General features: G+C 45.1%; 1 protein-coding gene across 1 annotated transcript in view; it reads left to right on the forward strand.

Annotated features, from left to right (window-relative positions):
• The first annotated feature begins 373 nt into the window (after nt 1–373).
• Nucleotides 374–22,220, forward strand: part of TYR (tyrosinase) — a 70,610-nt gene continuing 48,763 nt past the window's right edge. Inside the window, exons 1-2 of the mRNA XM_033146100.1 lie at nt 374–1,400; nt 20,531–20,747. Of these exons, the coding sequence (XP_033001991.1) occupies nt 576–1,400; nt 20,531–20,747 (1,042 nt within the window). The 5' untranslated portion in view covers nt 374–575. The remainder of the gene's footprint in view (nt 1,401–20,530; nt 20,748–22,220) is intronic.

A 22,220-nucleotide genomic window follows, 5' to 3' on the forward strand; every position in this document is an offset into this window, starting at 1 on the left:
TGGGATGGTTTTATGCATATTTCTTTCTGTCTGGAAAATGCACAAAATCAGGCCTTTCTCTAAAAGGCATGACTGGGGAACTCCAGACCAGTTTTCTTTACCAATTTGCAGATTTGCTGCGCTGGGCTTGCTCAGCAATTGTGCCAAGCTCTGTGGGATTTCCTTACACACACACACCCAGCCTTACCCAGCCCTCGATCCTCCTCCTTCCACACAGAAACCCCATGAGGCATTATACCAAGCACCCAAGTTCCTGTGTGTGACCAAGGCTTCCACCCTCTGTGCTGCTGGTACATCAAAAGCGATCATGTGCTAGGCAGAAGATGAGATTCTCATAGTAAGTCTCTATATTAACTGGAGCCGAAGGGGGAAGGGGAGTGAGAGTTCCTTGGACGGAGCCCAGGACATGTGATAATCAGATTACAGAAAGTTGAGGGGTGGGGGTTAGATGGAAGTGAGACTGGATGATGTTCTGGAGAGATGTCGGGAAAATTTCTCAGGGCTCTGAAAGTGTAGGGACAGAAGCTTGTTCCTTGACAGCTGCCTGAACCACTGGGTTCTTGGTCTGCTGCTGAATGAAGATGTCTCTCTTTAGCGTTGGCATCTTCCTGGGTATTCTGCCCTTCAGTTCTGGCCAGTTCCCTCGGGCATGTGCCAATGCCGACAGCTTGTTGAGCAAGGAATGCTGCCCAGTTTGGCCTGGCGATGGTTCCCCTTGCGGGGAGCTTTCAGGTAGGGGGTCCTGTCGCGAGATCCTACTTTCAGATGCCCCTCTCGGCCCTCAGTTTCCCTTCTCCGGAGTGGATGACCGGGAAGACTGGCCCGCCGTGTTTTACAACCGGACGTGTCAATGCTCCGGGAACTTCATGGGATTCAGCTGTGCCGACTGCAAGTTCAACTTTGCCGGTCCCAATTGCACAGAGAGGAAGCTGAGGGTGAGGAAAGACATCTTCCAGCTCAGCACCAGGGAAAAGAACCAGTTCCTTGCCTACCTCAACCTAGCCAAGCATACCACCAGCCGGGATTTCGTCATCGCCACCGGAACGTACTCCCAGATGAACAATGGCTCGGCGCCCATGTTCCGAGACATCAATGTGTACGACCTCTTTGTCTGGATGCACTATTACGTCTCTCGGGACACACTCCTTGGAGGCACCAATGTGTGGCGGGATATCGATTTTGCCCACGAGGCTCCGGGGTTCCTGCCGTGGCACCGTCTTTTCTTGCTCATGTGGGAACACGAGATCCAAAAGCTCACTGGAAACGAGAACTTCACCATCCCCTACTGGGACTGGCGAGACGCCGAGAGCTGCGACATCTGCACGGATGAGTACATGGGGGGAAGGCACCCCAGTAACCCAAACTTACTCAGCCCAGCCTCTTTCTTCTCCTCATGGCAGGTAGGCACAGGGAGGTGGGGATCTGTTTCTGCTGAGCTATGCAGGTGAGAAACCGTACCTTTGTGCACCAGAATGCCACGAATAGCTGTGTTTTTCTGCATATTTGTACGGGCATGCGGAGCTGCCTTAATCTACCTTAGTGACAGATCATAGCTCACTAGTAAGTTGATGTGGGAGAGAAGTTAGATTCAGTTTGCATTTAAAAGTGAACCTATTTTACATTCACCAAAGCAATATGCGAACCGAAATGCTGCCATTCTTTGATATTTGCACTCCTCCAAATCTTGCTGGGCAGTTCTCCAGCTCAGTGATGCGTGCAAAATAAAAATAAAAATGCACATGCACTGGTAAAGTGTGCACAGAAATGCAAAGATTAGTGAAAGTTGCATACAAAAATGCATTTTATTGGGGGAAGCTGTAATGCAAAAAAACAAAAAAAAAACAGTTGTGTGTTAGGGGAAATTGCATACAAAAATGTTAGAAGAAATTTGCACTAAAAGGTTGACGAGTTTTCATGATGAGTTTCTTTTTCAAATCGCAAACCTGTGGAAATGTGGAAGTTAAGGCTGGAAAAATGAGAAACTGAAATCGACATATTCAGCCATCCCTAGTGGTAGAGCATTTCTTTGTATGCAGAATATTTCAAGTTCAATCCCCGGCATCACTAGGTAGGAATTGTCTCCTGAGAGTACCCCCATCTGAAATGCTAGAGAGCCACTTCCGGCTAGTGTAGGACACACTGAACTAGACAGACTATTGGTCTGATGCAGTATAAGACAGCTTTCAATGGTCCTAGCTCAGGCCCCTGTATTCTGAGTGGCAAGGGCTCCCAGTCAGTGGTGGAGGAAGCCGCTCGGGCGCCAGCGGCGGCATGCCCAGGGGCGGGGCGCACCTCCCATAGGGACGGGACACACTACGGGGCCTCCAGAGTCTGCCAGGTTCCTCCCACTCAGCCGCCCTACAGAGACACATGGCTCGGGCGCACTGCAGGCCCCGCAGTGAGTACCGCCCGGCATTTTGTCACCCCCCTCAGTGGTGACACCTGGGGCGGCCCGCACCTACTGCACCACCCTTCCTCTGCCCCTTCCTCTGCCCCTTCCTCCATCAAGGGGTCTTCCCCACCAGCACTGATGCATGAGATGCCAGTTTCCCAACCATAGTTCCGCTAGTGACTTACGGCATATCGAAAATGCAATGTGCTCTCCAAGAAGCAATTGGGGACTATAATATGTCAAAACGCAAACGACCAAAAGATTAAAGCAGCGGCAAAATCCATTTTGTCAGCTGGTTTACAATCCAGGCAGCCACAAACACCTGGGTAAACAGACAGCCTGAACGCCAGCAGATAAGTGGCAGCTGATTGGAGGAGAGAGACGGAGCTCGATAAATGTGATTTTACCTAATTCTCTCTGCTTCTGCTGATCGGGCTACAAGTTTACATAGCCAAAATAGAAACACATGCACAAGGCAGCATTATCCACAGGACTGGGGCAATGCTAAGGTTTAAGTAAGTAGAAAAAGGAAAGGAAAGGAACCCTACAAAGGTGGAACCCCCCCAAAAATAGGCCAATGAGGACTAAGTTGCTCAATGGCTATGGTGTGCTAACTGGCTTTTTTTGGGGGGGGGGTGAGATGGGTGGGAGGGGAAATTGGCTGGAATCCTGAAGGGAAGAACTCCACAACGCAACATTTTGTTGGGACTCCCACTTGTAGCAGTTCGTTATCTTTGGTAGCCACTTTGCCTCACCGTGGAAGTGGATAAACCAACAGCTGATCCTTCAGCAAAGATGGGCACTTTGCAAGGTTTAAGAGGGGTTGTAGCATCAGATCTGAAGTATAGCCCTGAGCACACCAATTTGCCACTAACCCAAGTGCATATGTGATATCGAGCAATGGGATGTAACCCGATGTTGTAACTGCCATGAGACCTGCGGGTATAGGGCAGTATACAAATTTAATTAATAATAATAATAATTCAGGTGTGCATTATATTACTTCAGAAGATTCACACACACACAGGATGGAGGAGCAGGATGAGGCAAACAGAGGGCAATTTTTCCCCAACCCCAGCTCCTTCAAACTTTTGACTCAAAGGAGCTCAAGCACTTCCCACCCTCTCCATTTTTACCCTCACAATAACCCTGTGAGGTAGGTTAGGCTGAGAGGTGGTGACTGGCACAACATCACCCAGTGAGCTCTGGTCTTCCAGGATGCTAGACCAGGGTTTCCCAAACTTGGTTCTCCAGCTGTTTTGGGGCCAAAGCTCCCATCATCCCTAGCTAGCAGGACCAGTGGTCAGGAATGATGGGAACTGTAGTCCCAAAACAGTTGGAGAACCAGGTTTGGAAAACCCTGTACTAGCCCAATGTTCTAACTGCTACACCACATTGTCTCTCAATATTTGGCTCTGTGATGGAATAAGCATGGGTTTGTTTGTTTGTTTTTGCAGGAGGGGGTCTCTATGTGTGCCACTAGGGTTGCCATATTTCAAAAAGTAAAGTTTTTTGAAAATTTACTTTTTGAAAATTTGTTGTTGAGCTTTGGTTAAACCAATATAGTCGAGCTTTGTTGGGGAAACCTCTCCACAAAATAGTGATTTTTTTTTCCAGCTTTCGGAGCGGTTTCCGCTGCTTTTACATTCAGGTTTTCCCTGACATTTTGCCAGTTTGGCAAAAATCCCCCCTGACGCCATTTTTACACCCGGAAACCTGGATATGTCAGGCATTTTCCTGACATATGACAAGTCTAATGTGTGCCAAATTGCTTATGGCCATCAAGCTTGAAATGTTTAGGGCTAAAACAGCGGAAACATAAGCACACATGTTGGCAACTTCTTTCTGCAAACAGGAATGGAAGCGAGATTCCTCCCTCCTACTTTCCCCCAGAGCCAAGATTTTAGTAATGAATCAATTAACTCTATACCTTTACAGACAAGAAAGGAGTCTGAGTATTCTCAAGGGAAATGTCTATTCATTTAGCATCCTTTGTCGCTAGAGAAAGTTTTTGCTTTTTATTATGAAAGATGGTCCCAATTAACCTGTTTGGTACAGCGCTGAGGATTTCTTTGGGCCTCAAACTATGTGGCAACACTCAGAGGCATACTGAGCCACTTGGATGCCGGGGGCGGCAAGCCAAGTGGCACTCCCCCGGGGGCAGGGTCTCGCTCCATAGCGTATGCATCATGACGTCATGATGCATGCTCTACGGAGTACAGCCTGGGCGGACTGCGCATGTCCGCACATGCACAGTCCTGCGGGCTGCTGCGGACATGCGCAGTCCACCCGGATTCCCAAGCCGCCACCCGGCACCCCTTCTATGCGGCGGCTGCTCACGTGGAAGGGCTGCCGTGTGGCAGCTTGGGAGTCGCACTCGCAGGGGGTTGGTGCAGAGTGTCACCCTCCCCCCAGGCTGGAAACCGGGGCGGACCGCCCCCAACGCCCCGCCCTCGCCACTGGCAACACTGAAAACAGAACCAACAGGATAAAATATAGGTAAAACACTGTCTATTGTGTTGTAGATTAAGCACTGCCTATTGTAGCCAGCTGGAAAAAAATGGTCATAGTATGGCCTTTATGATTCCATTAAATCAGAGATGGAGAACCTGTGATCCTCTAAAATCATAGAATGGTAGAGTTGGAAGGGATCCTAATAATAATAATAATAATAATAATAATAATAATAATAATAATAATAATCTATTTATACCCCACCCATCTGGCTGGGTTTCCCCAGCCACTCTGGGCGGCTTCCAACAAATATTAAAATACAATAGTCTGTTAAACAGTAAAATCTTCCCTAAGCAGGGCTGCCTTCAGATGTCTTCTAAAAGTCTGGTAGCTGATGACACACATGTGGGGGAGGGACCTGTATTCCTGTCATGCAAATGTCAGGTGCTTCCACTCTTCATCCATATAAAGAAAATGTGTTAATATATCGAGTATATTGGACTCTGCAATGTTTGCATAGAAAGGTACTGTCTATTACAGACAGATGTTGGAAGTTGAATGCTGAGAACCCCTCTTTTGAGGCACGTGACGTGGCTTGGCCAGGGGTGAATTCCGTTTGGTCTGAAGCAGTTACAGAAATGTTGCACTGGGGAAATCCGTGATATTTGCAAGTGTCCATGTACTTCTTTTTTTTAAAATAAGAATTTATTGGTATTTCCATAAACAAAAAACAACCGCAAATAAAACATAACATTCAACATATAAAAACAAGCACAACCAACCATACAAATAACAATAAAATAAAAAATAAAAAACTAATACATACCTTACACCAAAACACAGGAACACACCATTCTATTAATCATAATCTTATGTAAAATCTTATTAAGGGGGGGACTTCCCCCGTTCCCTCCTCTGCGTTCAATTTCTAATTTACTTTAGTAACTTTGTAACTAGTTTAACAATCATTCACCATTCTTCTTAAACTTCAAATAAACATCTTATACGTCTTACATCATTCAACTTATTATTATCACATAAAATCATATTCCAAATCTTAACTTCTTACATCCTTTTTTCCCCTTTAACTTAGTAAAGCTATTGCTGTTATTGCTTCTAATTCCTACCTTAAAAATAAAAATAAAAATCAACACATTATCATAAAGGAAAAAATCTAAATATTTCTTCCATTCTCCAAATCACTTATCACCCTCTGACGTCGGAGTACCATGATATACCTCATAAAATCTTCTACCCCACCCCCCTCCTCACCGCCTTCCCTCTTCCCCTTTCCTGTCCGTGTACTTTTAAACTATATTCCTGTAGTATGGGAATTAATGGCCGCACAACAAAAAATGGATTTTGTGAGCTCTTTTGGTGGCTAAGAGACTTACACTTCAAGCTTGGAAGGATAAACACCCACCATTTATTTATTTTTTGCAATGGTCATCTGACCTGGCTACATTCAAGCATATTTCAAATGGGCATCAATTTTGTGTTGATACCCGTGTGCGGGTTTATATCACCTTATATGTCCAATTTAAAATTCCTGAACAGATGGCAATGTGGCTTGATGGTCTATTGTTATATTATTTGGTTATTACAGTGGTGCCCAGCTAGACGAAAAACTCGCTAGACGAAAAACTCGCTAGACGAACAGCATTCGTCTAGCGGAAGCTGCCCCGCAAGACGGAAAAGTCTATGGGGCTGGTTCGCAAGACGAAAAAATTTCGTCTTTTTTTCGTTTAGCGGAGCGCGGCTGTCATTGCCGCTTCGCTAGACGAAAAAACCGCTAGACGAAAAAATTCGTAGAACGAATTATTTTCGTCTAGCGGGGCACCACTGTATTGTTGTTATCTATTTCTTTCTTCTTTCTTCTCATCTCATTTTGTTTCCTTCTTTCTTTCCCTTGATAAATCTGCAAATGAAAAATTATTGGGGTTTTTTTAAAAAAAAAATGGGGGGGGGGCAATTCTATGGCAAGATCTGTTGGGATGAGCAGTTTAGGATGAGCAGAGGATCTCTAGCTCTAGTTAAGTCCCTAACTCTGGGTCAGCTGAAGGTACACTTGTTTAACTTGCTCACCCTGCCTCAGCCTGCCCTGGGCTGCTGTAAGTCCCTGGCAAAGGGGGCATATTCCAGGGGTGTGACTGGGATGGGCCCCTCAAGAGGAGACTTAGGCTGCATCCTAACCCCATTCAGCTCAGTCATGTGACCTGGCAACCTGATGCAGAACACTATTTTAAAAGGCTTGTTTTCCTTTTGGCATGCTTGGGCAAGGCAGCAGTTGCCCCCCTGCTGAACAGGGTTTTGATCTGGTGTAACTTAATGCCAAGTTAATCTACACCAATATGGTTTGCATCAGCTTCTTGGGTGTAGGATTGATGACTGGAAAAGCAGGGAACAGGCTCTCCCCAAAAGACAACAACAACACCTACAGCAGCAGCAGCAACAACAGCAATTTATTATTTATACCCCACCTACCCCAGCCATTCTGGGCGGCTCCCAACAGAATATGAAAAATAAAATAAAACATCAAACATTTAAAACTTCCCTAAACAGGGCTGCCTTCAGATGTCTTATAAAAGTTAGATAGTTGTTTATTTCCTTGACATCTGATGGGAGGGCATTTCACAGGGCGGGTGCCACTACCGAGAAGGCCCTCTGCCTGGTTCCCTGTAACTTCACTTCTCGCAGGGAGGGAACCACCAGAAGGCCCTCGGAGCTGGCCCTCAGATGCTCCTTCAGGTAACTTTCCTTGCAGGTATAATAGGGACAGGGGTTCCAAAAAAGATGGCAAAACTATTTACCGGTATGTATGTGACAACCGCAGCTAGAAAATAATAATAATAATAATAATAATAATAATAATAATAATAATAATAATAATAATTTATTTGTAACCCGTGCATCTGACTGGGTTTCCCCAGCCACTCTGGGCAGCTTCCAACAGAGATTAAAAATACATTAAATGCACAGAAATGGAAAGGAGAGCAGGTTCCAGTGAAGAAAGAGCGGCTTTTGAAAGTGATGGACTATGCAGAAATGGCAAAACTGACAGCGAGATTAAGAGATCAAAATGATGAACTTTTTTATATAAAAGAAGGGAGGCCTTTCATGGACTATTTTTTTTAAAATAATAATACTATAGTCAAATGAAATTGCGGGCAGGATTCGAGATAAAAGAAGCAGAAGGGAAATGATAAAATAATTGCAACGGAGATTTTATCTGTTTTGTAATAGATAAAGATATACTGGTTTGAGTATAAACACTGCAGAAGTGGTGGAGGGAAGTCAATTTAAGAAGCAATGCAACTATTTGATATGGAGATTATTGTGAAAAAGAATGAATAGAAAACCATAGTATAAATACGAAAGTGGGGAGCTGGCGTTAATGCAGTTGAGTGAGACATTTCAGTCAGGCAAAAGCAGTCAAGATGTGCATTGAGCAGGGCAGGTGAGGGTTTGGCATACAGAGAAGGCATTGCTTGGAGCAAGTCCCCTGGGGGCCACATTCCACACATACACACCATGGGCGTATCCAGGGGGGCAGGGGGGGCAGTTGCCCCCTAGAAGCAATGAATAAATAAAAATTAAATGGTTATCGGCAGCCTAAAAGGAAAAAAAAGCTCAACTACTGGTCTTTCTCCCCCTCCCAAAATCTCAATAACAATTGAGCTCTTGGCCGACACTGTGTGTGTGTATGTTGTGCCGGCTGATCGTTGCAAGGGAGCTTTGGAAACTGAGTTCCCTTGCATGGTGAGTAGTTCCTTTGCAAGGGCTGAGGATCCTGGGAAACTGAGTTTTTCAGCCATTTGGGGCTTTCTGTTGGGGGGGGGAAGTTTTTCTGTTTTTTGAAGCTGTTTCCATAATGTGGTCAGTAATCTAAAAACGAACCGAACCCCCTAAAAAACGGGGCATTCCTCATCCCCCAAAAAGGTCAACAGCTTTGAGCTGAACCCCCAAAAAAGGGGGTAGATCACTGCCAGATTTTAATTCTGAAAGTAGATCACAGTCTCTTGGGAGTTGGCCACCCCTGGTATAAGACATGTAACTAGAATAAAAATTTCAAAAAATTTCAAGCAAATTATTGTAATAACTACTGTAATAAAGCACTGCTATAATTATATATAATTTTCCTAAATTTTTTGTTTCATTCGCGTTTCCGTGCTGAAATGTCACAACCTGAACGACCATGGCTTGCCCCCCCCCCCATAGTTTTGATCCTGGGTACGCCCCTGATACACACCCCAAGTCTGAGGTTTCCCCTCTCCTGACTTAGGCAATTACAAAAGATTCCTGCAAGTTTTCACACAACCCATTAAACAGCTTTTGATCCCTCTCACACCGGGTAAGTTCAGAATTCAGGGAGATTTCTTGCAACTCCCGGCAGTGTAAACAAGAGGAGAATGCACTCGAAAATGCGATGGAGGGAGAGAGATTTCATGCCAGAAGGCTGTCAAGTCCAGAACAAAATGGGGGGGGGGTGAAGGAGGTAGGAGGTAGGCTATTCAGGGCTTTGTGGAAATTCAATGGGAAAATAAGAAGCAAAAGCATTTTTTTTTAAAAAAAAAAGGAAAGGAAAATAAAATAAAATAAAACACTTTCTTTCACAGGGGTATCTCAAAGAAGCAGCTTTTTAAACTGCAATAATATAATGACACTTACACAGGAGATGAGGGAGCAGCACTCAAGACTTGTTGTGGATTTGTTGTTTGGGGGGGGAGTATCCATTTCAAACTCTGCTTCCCCTCTTCGGAAAGAAAGGAGAGCCTACTTTATTCCGTGGAGATGTTGCCATGGAAACAGCGATAACTGTGAATGCATGCTAAAATGCTGACTTCTCCCTCACTCCGCATGCATCCCAACCTTTCCCCTTTTCCCCTCAGCCAACTGTTGTTACTCCTCTGCATTTGCAAAGCATGCTTCCCTCGTGTTTACGGTCTTCGGAGGTACCTGCTCCTGTGATCAAAACTGTCAAAAACAGTTTATGTTCCCACACACAAAGACATCCCTCCGAAAGCTAATCTCTCTTTCTTTTTTAACGGATTTCATCTCACCGAAGAGGCTCTCCCACGCTGCTGGACTGATGAACAAAGGGAGCCCAAGGACTCGGGAAAACCTGAAAGCACTTTTTATTTTTATTTTTTTAAAAATAAAAAAAATCTAACGCTCCTTAGAGGTGCAAAAAGGCATCACCTCCCAATTCTCCCCGTATTTGTAACACACAGCCCTGTTGCTGTTCTGCTGCAGTTTGCCTCCCGCCCACCTCACTGTCTGCTGTGGCAAAATTTCAAAACTTACATCACTTCTGTAAGTAACTACATCATCATTATGCTATTCCACCCATTGCAAAGGAAATGCAATGCAATGCAAATTAGGGGTAGGGGAAGTAATCAGCTACACATCATTTGCAGACCTAAAGCAACCAAAACAATAAATACTGATCATACTCACTGGATTGATTTTCATTCCGGACATGGGATGGATAAGTGAACACCACCAATTTCTGCCAGAGGCACCTGGTTGCCCCCAAGATTAAGGGGCCCCAGCACACGTCGTGTGCATGTAACATCATGCAAGAGCTGTGCACACTTTGTCACATCATCTATTTAAGTCGAAACACTCTGTAGGATCTGATTGCTGAAGCTGTGACGCACAACATAGAATCATAGAATCATAGAGTTGGAAGAGACCCCACAAGGGCCATCCAGTCCAACCCCCTGCCAAGCAGGAAACACCATCAAAGCATTCCTGACAGATGGCTGTCAAGCCTCTGCTTAAAGACCTCCAAAGAAGGAGGCTCCACCACACTCCTTGGCAGCAAATTCCACTGTCAGGAAGTTCTTCCTAATGTTTAGGTGGAATCTTCTTTCTTGTAGTTTGAATCCATTGCTCCGTGTCTGCTTCTCTGGAGCAGCAGAAAGGTTGTTTCTGCTAGATGTGCATGTCAACACTAGATGTGCATGTCATTGCACATGCATACTATATGCGCCAGGCCCCCTCAACATTGTGGGGGCTCAGCCTCTTTCCAACGAAGACTGAGGGGGCCAAACAGACACCAGCTCCCACAAGTTGGCACACCCAGTGGCAGAGGAAGCCACTTGGGCACCTGGGACGGCATGCCCAGGGGCAGGGTGAGCTTCCCATAGGGGCAGGGCGAGGGTGGGGTGCACTGCAGGGCCTCCAGAGTCTGCTTGCCTCCTTCCACTAAGCCGCCCTACAGCTGGGGGGAAGGCAGCGGGCGGACCGTTTGGGCAGCATGGAGCATGTGTGTGCCCAAGCTACCGCGTCTGTCCCAGGAGAGACGCATGACTCGGGTACGCTGCAGGCCCTGCGGTGAGTGGCGCCCATCTTTTTGTCTCCCCCCTCAGTGGTGACACCCGGGGAGGCCCACACCCACCCTTCCTCCGCCCCTGGGCACACCTGATTTCTGCTCAGTCTCAGATCCGAGAAGGCAGGCCAATGCAGAATGAATTTAGACAAAAGGCCTATTGTCAGGATGCTGTCAGCAACTCCCGGATGGTTGCCCAGGAAAGTATAAAGACAAAGGGAAGGTGTCTTACTGTCCTTTTTTATTCAGTAATTACAGGGAGAGGCTATAGAACCCAGCCTCTTGGATAACGGCATTTTCCCGAGTAAATTTCCACCTCCTCATCTCTCCCACTTCCTCATTCATCACTTCTATGGGTGCTGCTGCATGCCCTCTGTCTTTGAACTCTTTGCTCTCCTACTTTCAAGGCTTGCTGGGTTCTGGGAGAGGGGGGCCTGGAATGCTTTCTAAAGACACCATGTCTGTTGGCTGTCGCCCCTCTGCTTCCTCCTCCTCCTCCTCCTCTCCCATTGTTTCCCAACTTTCCCCCTCATCTGCCTCTGAGCCGTGACCTCCCACAAATCCCTTCTGTAAATCTAAACTGCCCTCCTCTTCCTCCTCCCTGGAAGGGTCAGCCTAGGGAGGGGGTCTCCACCATTCCTCCTCTGCCCAGTCCCTGACACCAGTACAAGCATTCACTTAACCATATGAGGGTGTTGGGTATGTTTAGCTTGAAGGAGACAAGACTGAGAGGTGGTATGATAGCCATCTTCAAATATCTGAAGGGCCACCACATGGAAGATGGAGCAACCAATGGATTCAAATCACAAGAAATGAGATTTCGACTAAACCTCAGGAAGAAATTCCTGGCGGTAAGAGCTGTGGTTGCAGCACAGGTATGGTCCTCGCCACAGTTTCTTCGGTTTTCAGATGTGCCCACAGGCCCAAAGAAGCTGATGACCAGAAGTTTAATGAGAAACACTTGGGCTGGTTGCATTTGTTGAAAACACTTGGGCTGGTTGCATTTGTTGTTGTTCAGTCGTTCAGTCATGTCCGACTCTTCGTGACCCCATGGACCAGAGCACACCAGGCACGCCTATCCTTCACTGCCTCTCGCAGTTTGGCCAAACTCATGTTAGTAGCTTCGAGAACACTGTCAACCATATCATCCTCTGTCGTCCCCTTCTCCTTGTGCCCTCCATCTTTCCCAACATCAGGGTCTTTTCCAGGGAGTCTTCCCTTCTCATGAGGTGGCCAAAGTACTGGAGCCTCAACTTCAGGATCTGTCCTTCTAGTGAGCACTCAGGGCTGATTTCTTTAAGAATGGATAGGTTTGATCTTCTTGCAGTCCATGGGACTCTCAAGAGTCTCCTCCAGCACCGTAATTCAAAAGCATCAATTCTTCGGCGATCAGCCTTCTGGCTGGTTGCATAACATACCTTTAAAGATTCTTAGGCTTCCCCCTAAGAATCACGGGAACTGCAGTTTTATCCCCATGGTGCAACCATTCACATTCCCCTTAGCAAACTACAGTTCCCATTATCCTTTGGGAGAAGCCATGTGTTTTAACTGTATGGTGTGTGCACAGTCTTAATGGCTTCCCTGAGATGGAGAACTCCATCTTAGTCTTACTCAACAGAACATGCTTAGAAACCATTTTCAGACTTTGTGCTGAACGCATGAAGATCTGCAAAGAAACCCCATGCCCCCAGACACATTGGGGTTGATGCTTGTGTGCACACCCCTGCCCCACCTCCATCTTCTAAACTCTCATATGGTCAGCCAAGTTCCTGAAAGATTGTTCTCACTCACACCCTTTTGAAAATGACAGATTCCGAGATAATGTTCCACTGTATGCTCTGTTTCCCCTGCAATCTGAATGAACAAAGGTATTGAATGCTAGGGGGCTATTGGTAGCCGTAAAATTAGAATTGATTTCATACATTGGTTGAATGCCTTTAGATGGGTGTGAAATGTTTGCATACCTATACTTTATTTATAGAGAAGAAACCATGGTTATAGGAAGGTTAGAATAGAAGTCAGGGTGGGCGTTTCTTTGGAGGTACCGAGACGTGCTGGGGGAGAAACACTGTTGTCATACCAACATGAATCAAAGGCCAGATTTTGAATTGCTTTCCTGCAAGGATTCTGACAGTGACACCATAATAGGAACAAAGGAAGCTGCATTATATACCAGAGTCAGACCGCTGGTCCATCTACTTCAGTAGACATTGAGAGGAAGAGGCTCTCAAAGCAGGAGTCTACCCCACCTCTGCTTGCAGACATCAACAATTAAACCTATGCCTTTCTCCCATGCAAAACATGTGTGAATAGGTATTCAATTAAGTTTTACTCAGAGTAAAGTATAGTAATTTAACTCACCGAAATTGCAAATGCTTGTATGTATTACCATGTGTTTAAATTTGATTGGTTGATAACTGAATTCCAGAGAGTTCTTTAGCAGTTCTCATGTGATTGGCTAACGATGGTCACATGGGAGGTATCTAGTGAAGGAGAGACTCCATTTTATGTGAAGCAAGATGGCTGTGTTTTAGAATCCACTGTGAACACTGCTAAGCTGAACAGAGTGTCAGAGTGCTTCTTCTCTGCTTGGAAGAAAGAGAGCAAAGCTGCAGGAGAAGATAAAAGTAGAAACCTCTCCTAGGAGCTGCAAGGCACGGCCTTTCTGAGATACAGAAGGCTGAAAGTGCTGAGCTCTGGAAACAGGAAAATACAGTTGTTTGGAAGTTAGAAGAAGAAATTGTAAGCCAGGGGTTGGCAAACTTACCCGGCCTTGGGCCGGTTCCTCTGGCGCCGATCGCATGGCGGGCCAGAGGGCAGGGGAGCGTGTGCCCATACGCGTGCACATTTGCTTTTTCCGGCGCACTTCTTGCATGGCACAGCACCGGAAATAGTTTGTGCACATTCGCACAGGCCTCCGCAGACCCGGAAGTGTGCCGGAAATGACGCTTGCATATGCACACAAGCTATTGCCGCGCCAGAAGTGCTCCGGAAATAACACTTGTGCATGTGTACAAGCTATTTTCGGTGCCATGCCAACATGGAGATGGGCAGCTGCGCCAGTAAGAGCGTGCCTCGTCGGGGGCCAGATAATTGGCTCGCATGGGCCGTATCCGGCCTGCGGGTGTTAGTTTGGGGACCCCTGCTGTAAGCCCATGCTTGGAGAACCATGTGACTGTAAATATTATGTTTTCATTCATCCATAACTATAAGTTTCTGCAAGTAAAGTTTTTGAATGTTAAAGTCTGGACATTGGCTTAATGTCCAAAGAAGGGTTTCAGTCATTTGAGCTTCTTAGCTGTGATTTCGCTACTCTGACTTTAACATTGACATGAATGGACATGATGACATTCGACCCATTAATTTCAGGGGGTCTGCTCTGACTAAAGCTTAGTTGAATACCACCCTGAGTTTCAATGTCATGATTTCTAAGAACATAAGAAGACAAGCCCTGCTGGTTCAGGCCCTTCTTGTCCAGTCCACTGTGCTCCCAGTGGGAAGCCCAAAAACAGGAACTGAGTGCCTTTCCCCTCATCCTCTCATGGTGTCCAGCAACTGGGATTCAGAAACATTACTGCCTCTGACAGTTGTGGTAGAACAAAGCCATCAGGGTCAGCGGCCATTGAAACCCTTTTCCTCTGTCAATTTGTCAAATTTTCTTTTAACACCATCCAAGTAGGTGCTTATCATTACATCTTGTGGGAGCAAGTTCTATAGTTTAACTACCACTGTATGAAGACGTACTTTCTTCTGTCTGTCCTGAATCTTCCAACATTCAGCTTCATTGGAGGTCCATGAGTCCTGGTATTATGAAAACTGCAGAAAAACCTGTGTATCCGCCTTACCCAGTGTGCAGAACAAATTTCTATGTGAAATTTGACCAAAGCGGGTGGCGCTGTGGGTTAAACCACAGAGCCTAGGGCTTGTCGATCAGAAGGTCGGCGGTTCGAATCCCCACGACAGGGTGAGCTCCCATTGCTCGGTCCCTGCTCCTGCCAACCTAGCAGTTCAAAAGCACGTCAAAGTGCAAGTAGATAAATGGGTACCGCTCCAGGGGAAGGTAATTGCCGTTTCCGTGTGCTGCTCTGGTTCTCCAGAAGCAGCTTAGTCATGCTGGCCACATGACCCGGAAGCTGTACACCGGCTCCCTCAGCCAGTAAAGCGACATGAGCACCGCAACCCCAGAGTCGTCCACGACTGGACCTAATGGTCAGGGGTCCCTTTACCTTTTAGAGTACAGCGGCATTGTTACTTTTTATTATCAAGTCACTGTGGGTTGCATCCAATGGTAGTCCCCACTCAGGGTAGGCTCAACTATATTTATGTGGTAGTGCAAGGGGATTTCCCCCCTCTTCTCCCTCCATGTGTGCCATCCCCAAATCTTCTCTGGGGGGATGGGGGAAACCCAGAACAGATTTAGATGCCAGGCAGGGACAGCAGAGGGGGAGATTATTCCGTTCCTCAAGAGAAAATCTGCTTAGCACCACAGTGAGCGCAACCCATTGAAATTAAGAAACCTGAGTGAGTCATGTCCATTCATTTCAATGGGTCTACTCTATGGGAGCAAGAAGACAGTGATTTCTATTCCGATCTGTCTTCATCGCAATCAACACTGTTTCTGTTCCGCTGCAGTTCGGTGCCTGCTGAATATTAGGTTTTCCATCTCACTGTCCGCTATTTAACCTAAAATGAGTACTATATGTAAATTATGCATATCTCGTAATGATGTATTGTATGCCTTTCATCTTAATGTATATGGCCTCTATTTCAGTGCAAAGGAAATGTGATTTAAATTGGGGATGGGGAGTAATCAGTTGTGCATCATTTTTGGACAGAAGGCAACCACAACCATGTATGACAATCATTAATTGCTGGACTGATTTCTATTCCAGAAATGGGATGAATAAGTGAACACTGGCAATGTCCACTTTTGCTTCCATCAGAATTCTCCAACATCCCTTGTCAACTCTGAGTGGGGCTAACATTGGTGTCAGTTCAGACTGCTGAATAACTTCCACTCCATCAGGTTTGGTCCATGCTGACTCACAGGGGCTAACATTGAATAAAGTAATATATTTCTGTTGATGCAACCTAGAATTACACAAGCCCCTTTCCCACTGCTAATTCACACTTGGCATGTCATCTACCCAAACCCCTGTATTCTTTTTCACAAATACTGCTGTGAAGCCAAGCTTCAACCATCCTATATTTGTATATCTAATTCCTCAGCACCACCACACACCCACCTAAATGCAAAACTTAACATTTGCCTCTGCTGAAATTCATTTCTCTTAGCTTTTTGGCCCAGTTTCTCAACCTGTCAAGATCATCTTGAATCCTGTTTCTGTCTTCTAAGATACTAAAAACCCACAACACATCATTTCCAATCACAAGTAGATGTGATAGGAAAATATCTCGCAGCGGCAGGAAGATAGTTATTTTCATATACACGATGTGTTACATAAAGCCACGATCATAGCGGGGGTTGTGAGTGTAGAAGGGGGGGATTTGATATTCTTTGCGCTTATTTTATTTATTTTTAATTTTTTTTAAAAAAAATTATATCCTGCCCTTCCTTCCAATGGAGCCCAAGGCAGAAAACAAAAAACAATGAACTATTTGTTGTTGTTGTTCAGTCGTGTCCGACTCTTCGTGACCCCATGGACCAGAGCACGCCAGGCACGCCTATCCTTCACTGCCTCCTGCAGTTTGGCCAAACTCATGTTAGTAGCTTCGAGAACACTGTCCAACCATCTCATCCTCTGTCGTCCCCTTCTCCTTGTGCCCTCCATCTTTCCCAACATCAGGGTCTTTTCCAGGGAGTCTTCTCTTCTCATGAGGTGACCAAAGTACTGGAGCCTCAACTTCAGGATCTGTCCTTCTAGTGAGCACTCAGGGCCAATTTCCTTGAGAATGGATAGGTTTGATCTTCTTGCAGTCCATGGGACTCTCAAGAGTCTCCTCCAGCACCATAATTCAAAAGCATCAATTCTTCGGCGAATTTTAATAGTTCATCTCAAGAAGATGAACTATTAAAACATCTTAAAAACAATTCCAGTTTAGATTCACAGATACCCCAAAAACGGCTGTTTGAAAGAGGGAGGTCTTCAGTAGGCACCAGGAAAATAACAGGGACTGTGCGTGTCTAATAAGGGGAAGAAATTCCAAAAGATAGAGGCCACCACACTCAAGGCATGATTCCTGCATTGTGGACCTCCAGGTAGAGTGCAGCAGTCAACCGGGTGCATAAGAAGTGAGGATCTTTCAGGCTTCCTAGTCCCAAGCTGTATAGAACTTTATCTGCAAAAAAAAGAAAAAAAAGAAAACCAGCTCAGGAGCTAATTGGCAGCCAATTACAAATCCTCCAGCATTTCTCCGATAAAAATAGGGACATCCTATTCCATCACCACCACCACCACCACCATCAACAGCATTTTTTAAATTTATACCCTGCCCATCTGGGTGGGTTGCCCTAGCCACTCTGAGCAGCTTCCAACATATATAATAAAACTACACAGGGTTGCTTTCAGATGTCTTCTAAAGGTTGTATAGTTACTTATCACTTTGTCTCAGGGGGTCACATAACTCCATACCCCTCCAACATTTCTCTGATGAAAATAGGAAATCCTAAGGAAAAGTGGGACATTCCAGGATCAAATCAGAAACCGGGATGGCTTCTGTAAATCCGGGACTGTCCCTGGAAAATAGGGACACTTGGAGCGTCTGGATGTGTATTCAGCATTTGCAGCGCTGTATCTGCTCTGCTGCAGTTCGGCTTCTGGGAAAAACAGTTAGCTACCTGGCATATCCATTCGTACCTTGTGGACATGTCCACAGTCAGAACCTCAGGGGTTTTTAAAACAGGTACAGCTCTAATTCTGAATGCAACCTTCGCAGTTGAGGCACGATACATAAGGATTCTGTAGTTGGATGCATGTATCCTCATGTATCAGAAATGATGGCCTGGCAGGTGGGATTGAAACTGCACCTTCCACCTATGGGGAGTAACTGTCCCACCTCTGGACAGCCCCATTGCACAACCATGGATAAGTAGACGCCATGTGTGAAAGAAATCGGCTCTGTTAGGCTCGATTCACACTTGTTCAGTTATGAGCTTTAATGTAGGATACAATTAGGGACATTTAGGTTTCCATCCAGCGGGTCATGATTTTTTTGCACCTGTCTGTTGTTCAGATGTGCCCAGCCCAGCCCCCTCCATTTCTGAGTTAACATGTGAGATGGCATGTGATCCATCGTTCATTTGTTCATTCAGTTTCCATTGTCTTAAGTATCTCCTTTGTTACGGGTCAATAAAACAGAATTTCAAAGAGGCGATCATACCAGGACATGAACTAACCTGCCTTGTGAATAGCAGGTATTTTAAGAATTACTTCTTTCACAAAATTCCACAAGATACAAAAGTGTGTCGTGGCAGAAAGTTATGGGAAGGGCAAGCGGATCCTTATTGTGGTCAAAAAAAGTCGCAGATTTCGAATCTGATCGAAGGAAATGCCCGTTCGCTTCATGCGTAATGAAACAGCAGGATGTGTTTCCATGGTGAAACAAAAGCTAACAACTCTGTCAAATTCCAGCAGGGATTGGAGATCCATATTGGGGAGGGGAGGGGGGGGCAGGGTCACAAATGTATCTGCCCAGAACCAAGCTGTGTGATGATGCACTTTGAGAAGGAATTAAGAATTCTCCTGCTTCAGAGCTAAAACCTCTGACTGAATATGGATTATGGTGAGATTTTAAAAGAGTAGATTATCTCACATCTGCCTGTCCTGAGGTTCTTGCATGTCGGTGGAAGCATCTGGTGATGGTCAATGACAGATAAGGGGAATTGAATTTTATTGGCCACAGGTCTAGTCCAGTGCATAGAATCGTAGAGTTGGAAGGGACTTCCAAGGGTCATCGAGTCCAACCCCCTGAAATGCTGGAATCTCAACTGAAGCATGCATGACAGATGGCCAGCCAACCTCCCCTTAAAAACCTCCAATGAAGGAGAGCACACCACTTTCCCAGGGAGTCGATTCTACTGCCAAACAGCTCTTACTTCTAACCACCAGAAAGTCCTTCCTGATCTTTAATTGGAATCTCCTTTCTTGTTGCAAGAAACTGGAAAGGTGAAGAGATCCCGACAGTGGAAGAATGGCAGACAAAGCTAATGGACTATATGGAACTCGCCGAACTGACCGCGAGAATCCGCGACCAGAGAGAGGAGAAGGTGTCCCAGGAGTGGAAGAATTTCAAAGATTATTTAAATAAATGTGTAAAATTGAATATTTAAGCAGAACTTGATAGAATAATGGCTTTAGCAAATTGATACTTTATAAAAAATGTGTATAATTATTGTTGGTATGAAAGATAGGATTTAAAAAGAATTTTAGGATATGTAGATTCGATATTTGAATTTATTGGATTAATCATTTTAAGGTTTCTAAGAATTATGGATAATGCTTAAGGTGAACAAATACAAAGTTACCAAAATATATTTGTGAAGAAGGCAGTCGGGTTGGCGGGGGAGGTCAAGGATGGAAGAAGATTGAAACTAGAACATAAGGATAGATTTATATTTTTGTTTGTTTTAAGTAGGTAGGTATATGTATTTCTTTTGTTAATGTGATTGTTATTGTTTGAGTTGTTATTATGTTTTGTTATGTGTATTGTGTTGGTTTGTTTCTACCTTATATTGAAAATAATAAAAAATCTTATATATATAAAAAAAGGAATCTCCTTTCTTGTAACTTGAAGCTATTGGTTCGAGTCCTATCCTCCAGAGCAGGAGACAACAAGCTCGCTCCATCTTCCATGTCACTATCATTTAGATATGTGAAAATGGCTATCATGTATGTACTTTATTCGTCTTTCTCCTCCAGACTCTCCCCTGATCTCCTTGGTAAATGCAGGTATGGATTATACACCAAATATCCTCCCCATAAATTAAGCCTGGTAATCTGCAGCCTACAATTCCCATTACGGTTTGTCCATAATATGCATTTAAGAGAGTGTACTCGCTTGCATGATAGTGTACATTCAGTGCTGGATGCAGGCACCTTGGGGGGCTGTTGTAGGCAGGGCAACATTCCTATACTGTTCCTGTCCTACACTATTTGTCAATCAGAATGTCTTCAAAAGTTGGGTTACAAATCGAATAAATTTGGTGCAAATGGATAGCATTCATACTTTGATCTGGATCTGATTTTTTTGCCCCACAGATCCAGTATATAATATCTGGGTAGCTTTGCTTACAGGCACAAATCTCCTTAACTGAAATGGGGCATCAGAACTTCTAAAAGCAACTTTACTTCTCAATGCACTGGTTGCAATACTATATGTGTATCTCATAGGTGATTTGCAGCCGATCAGAAGAGTACAACAGCCGCCAAGAGCTCTGCAATGGCACCAATGAAGGTCCTGTGCTTCGAAATCCTGGGAACCATGACAAAGGGAGGACTCCCAGGCTTCCATCTTCAGAAGACGTCGAGTTCTGCTTAAGCCTGACCCAATATGAAGCTGGGACCATGGACAAAATGGCCAATTTCAGCTTCAGGAACACTTTGGAAGGTAAACCATTTTTCTTTCTCCTTCCTATTGTGTGACAGTTGTGTGCACAAATATTAACCTGGCCCCAAATAAAGCTTTCAAGATTGACTTCAAAGGAGCTCTTCTTTTTCAGGAAGGGATTTTCCTGATTTAAGTGCAAGATCCTTGTGTGAAAGAATAGACTTTCGGGCATTTTGTGTCAGGGATTTGTTTGCAAAATGGTTGATTTTGGTGCGCAGAAGGCCCAAGTATTCCAGAAGCTTCAAAGCAGAAGGGTATGCTTTGCTCACGAAGTAGTTCAGAAGAAGGTCAAAGGTTCATCTTAGGAACCTGACTGCTAAGGAGCAATAAAAAACCTCACTCTATCTTTTTCCTGACTGGCTAAAGTTTGGGATGGAGATTGGTTAAGCTTGTTGTTGTTCAGTCGTTCAGTCGTGTCCGACTCTTCGTGACCCCATGGACCAGAGCACACCAGGCACGCCTATCTTTCACTGCCTCTCGCAGTTTGGCCAAACTCATGTTGGTAGCTTCGAGAACACTGTCCAACCATCTCATCCTCTGTCGTCCCCGTCCCCTTGTGCCCTCCATCTTTCCCAACATCAGGGTCTTTTCTAGGGAGTCTTCTCTTCTCATGAGGTGGCCAAAGTACTGGAGCCTCAACTTCAGGATCTGTCCTTCCAGTGCGCACTCAGGGGTGATTTCTTTAAGGGTGGATAAGTTTGATCTTTTTGCAGTCCATGGGACTCTCAAGAGTCTCCTCCAGCACCATAATTCAAAGCTAGTAAGTGCTTAATGACAAGGTTGTATGGTCAGAAACTTGAAGAGTTGGAGTTAGAAATCTGCCAGAGAGGAAAGGGGCTGATATACTTTAAAAGAACGGAAATACTGGGAAGTGTTAGAGAATTGCTGGGCACTGCAGGAGGAAGAAAGCAGGAGAGGACCATGGACCCAGAAGCTGAACTGATGGATGCAAATTGATAATTGGCTTGGTTAAGGAAGCAGTCTAGAAAAGGTATAGCTGAATGCATTTTTCCACTGTTTAGTTTTCTAATTCAGTCTTATGAGTAATCACTCAAACTGTAAAATTGACTTCCCTTCCTTAAACTATTGTATCAAAAAAAAAGTTACCTTATTATATCTTTCAGTAAAAGCTTGTTTTTGGTGGGGGGCATGAAGGGAGAGAATTGGTCTGAAGCCATTTTATTCACTCCACACCTACGTGCTGTACTACTCTACCTAGTATTGGGAGTAGGTTGGGCCAGTTGAAATCCAGATGGTTTAAGGGCTGTTTAGTGGAGGCAGCCAAAGAAAAACTAAGTGATGGCACTGGTGAAGTTAAGGGGGAAAACAGGGGGTTTGTTTGTTTGGTATGCTTGCCTCCCATCCTTCTCACAATGCAAGCTGAAGCCCATGCTATGGGCAAATACAGCTGGTGTAAAGATTCTGGCTTGCTCTGAAGCTGGAAACCATTTCCGACAAAATGCAAAATGACGG

The sequence above is a fragment of the Lacerta agilis genome, chromosome 4 (assembly GCF_009819535.1).
Source record: "Lacerta agilis isolate rLacAgi1 chromosome 4, rLacAgi1.pri, whole genome shotgun sequence".
NCBI lineage: Eukaryota > Metazoa > Chordata > Lepidosauria > Squamata > Lacertidae > Lacerta > Lacerta agilis.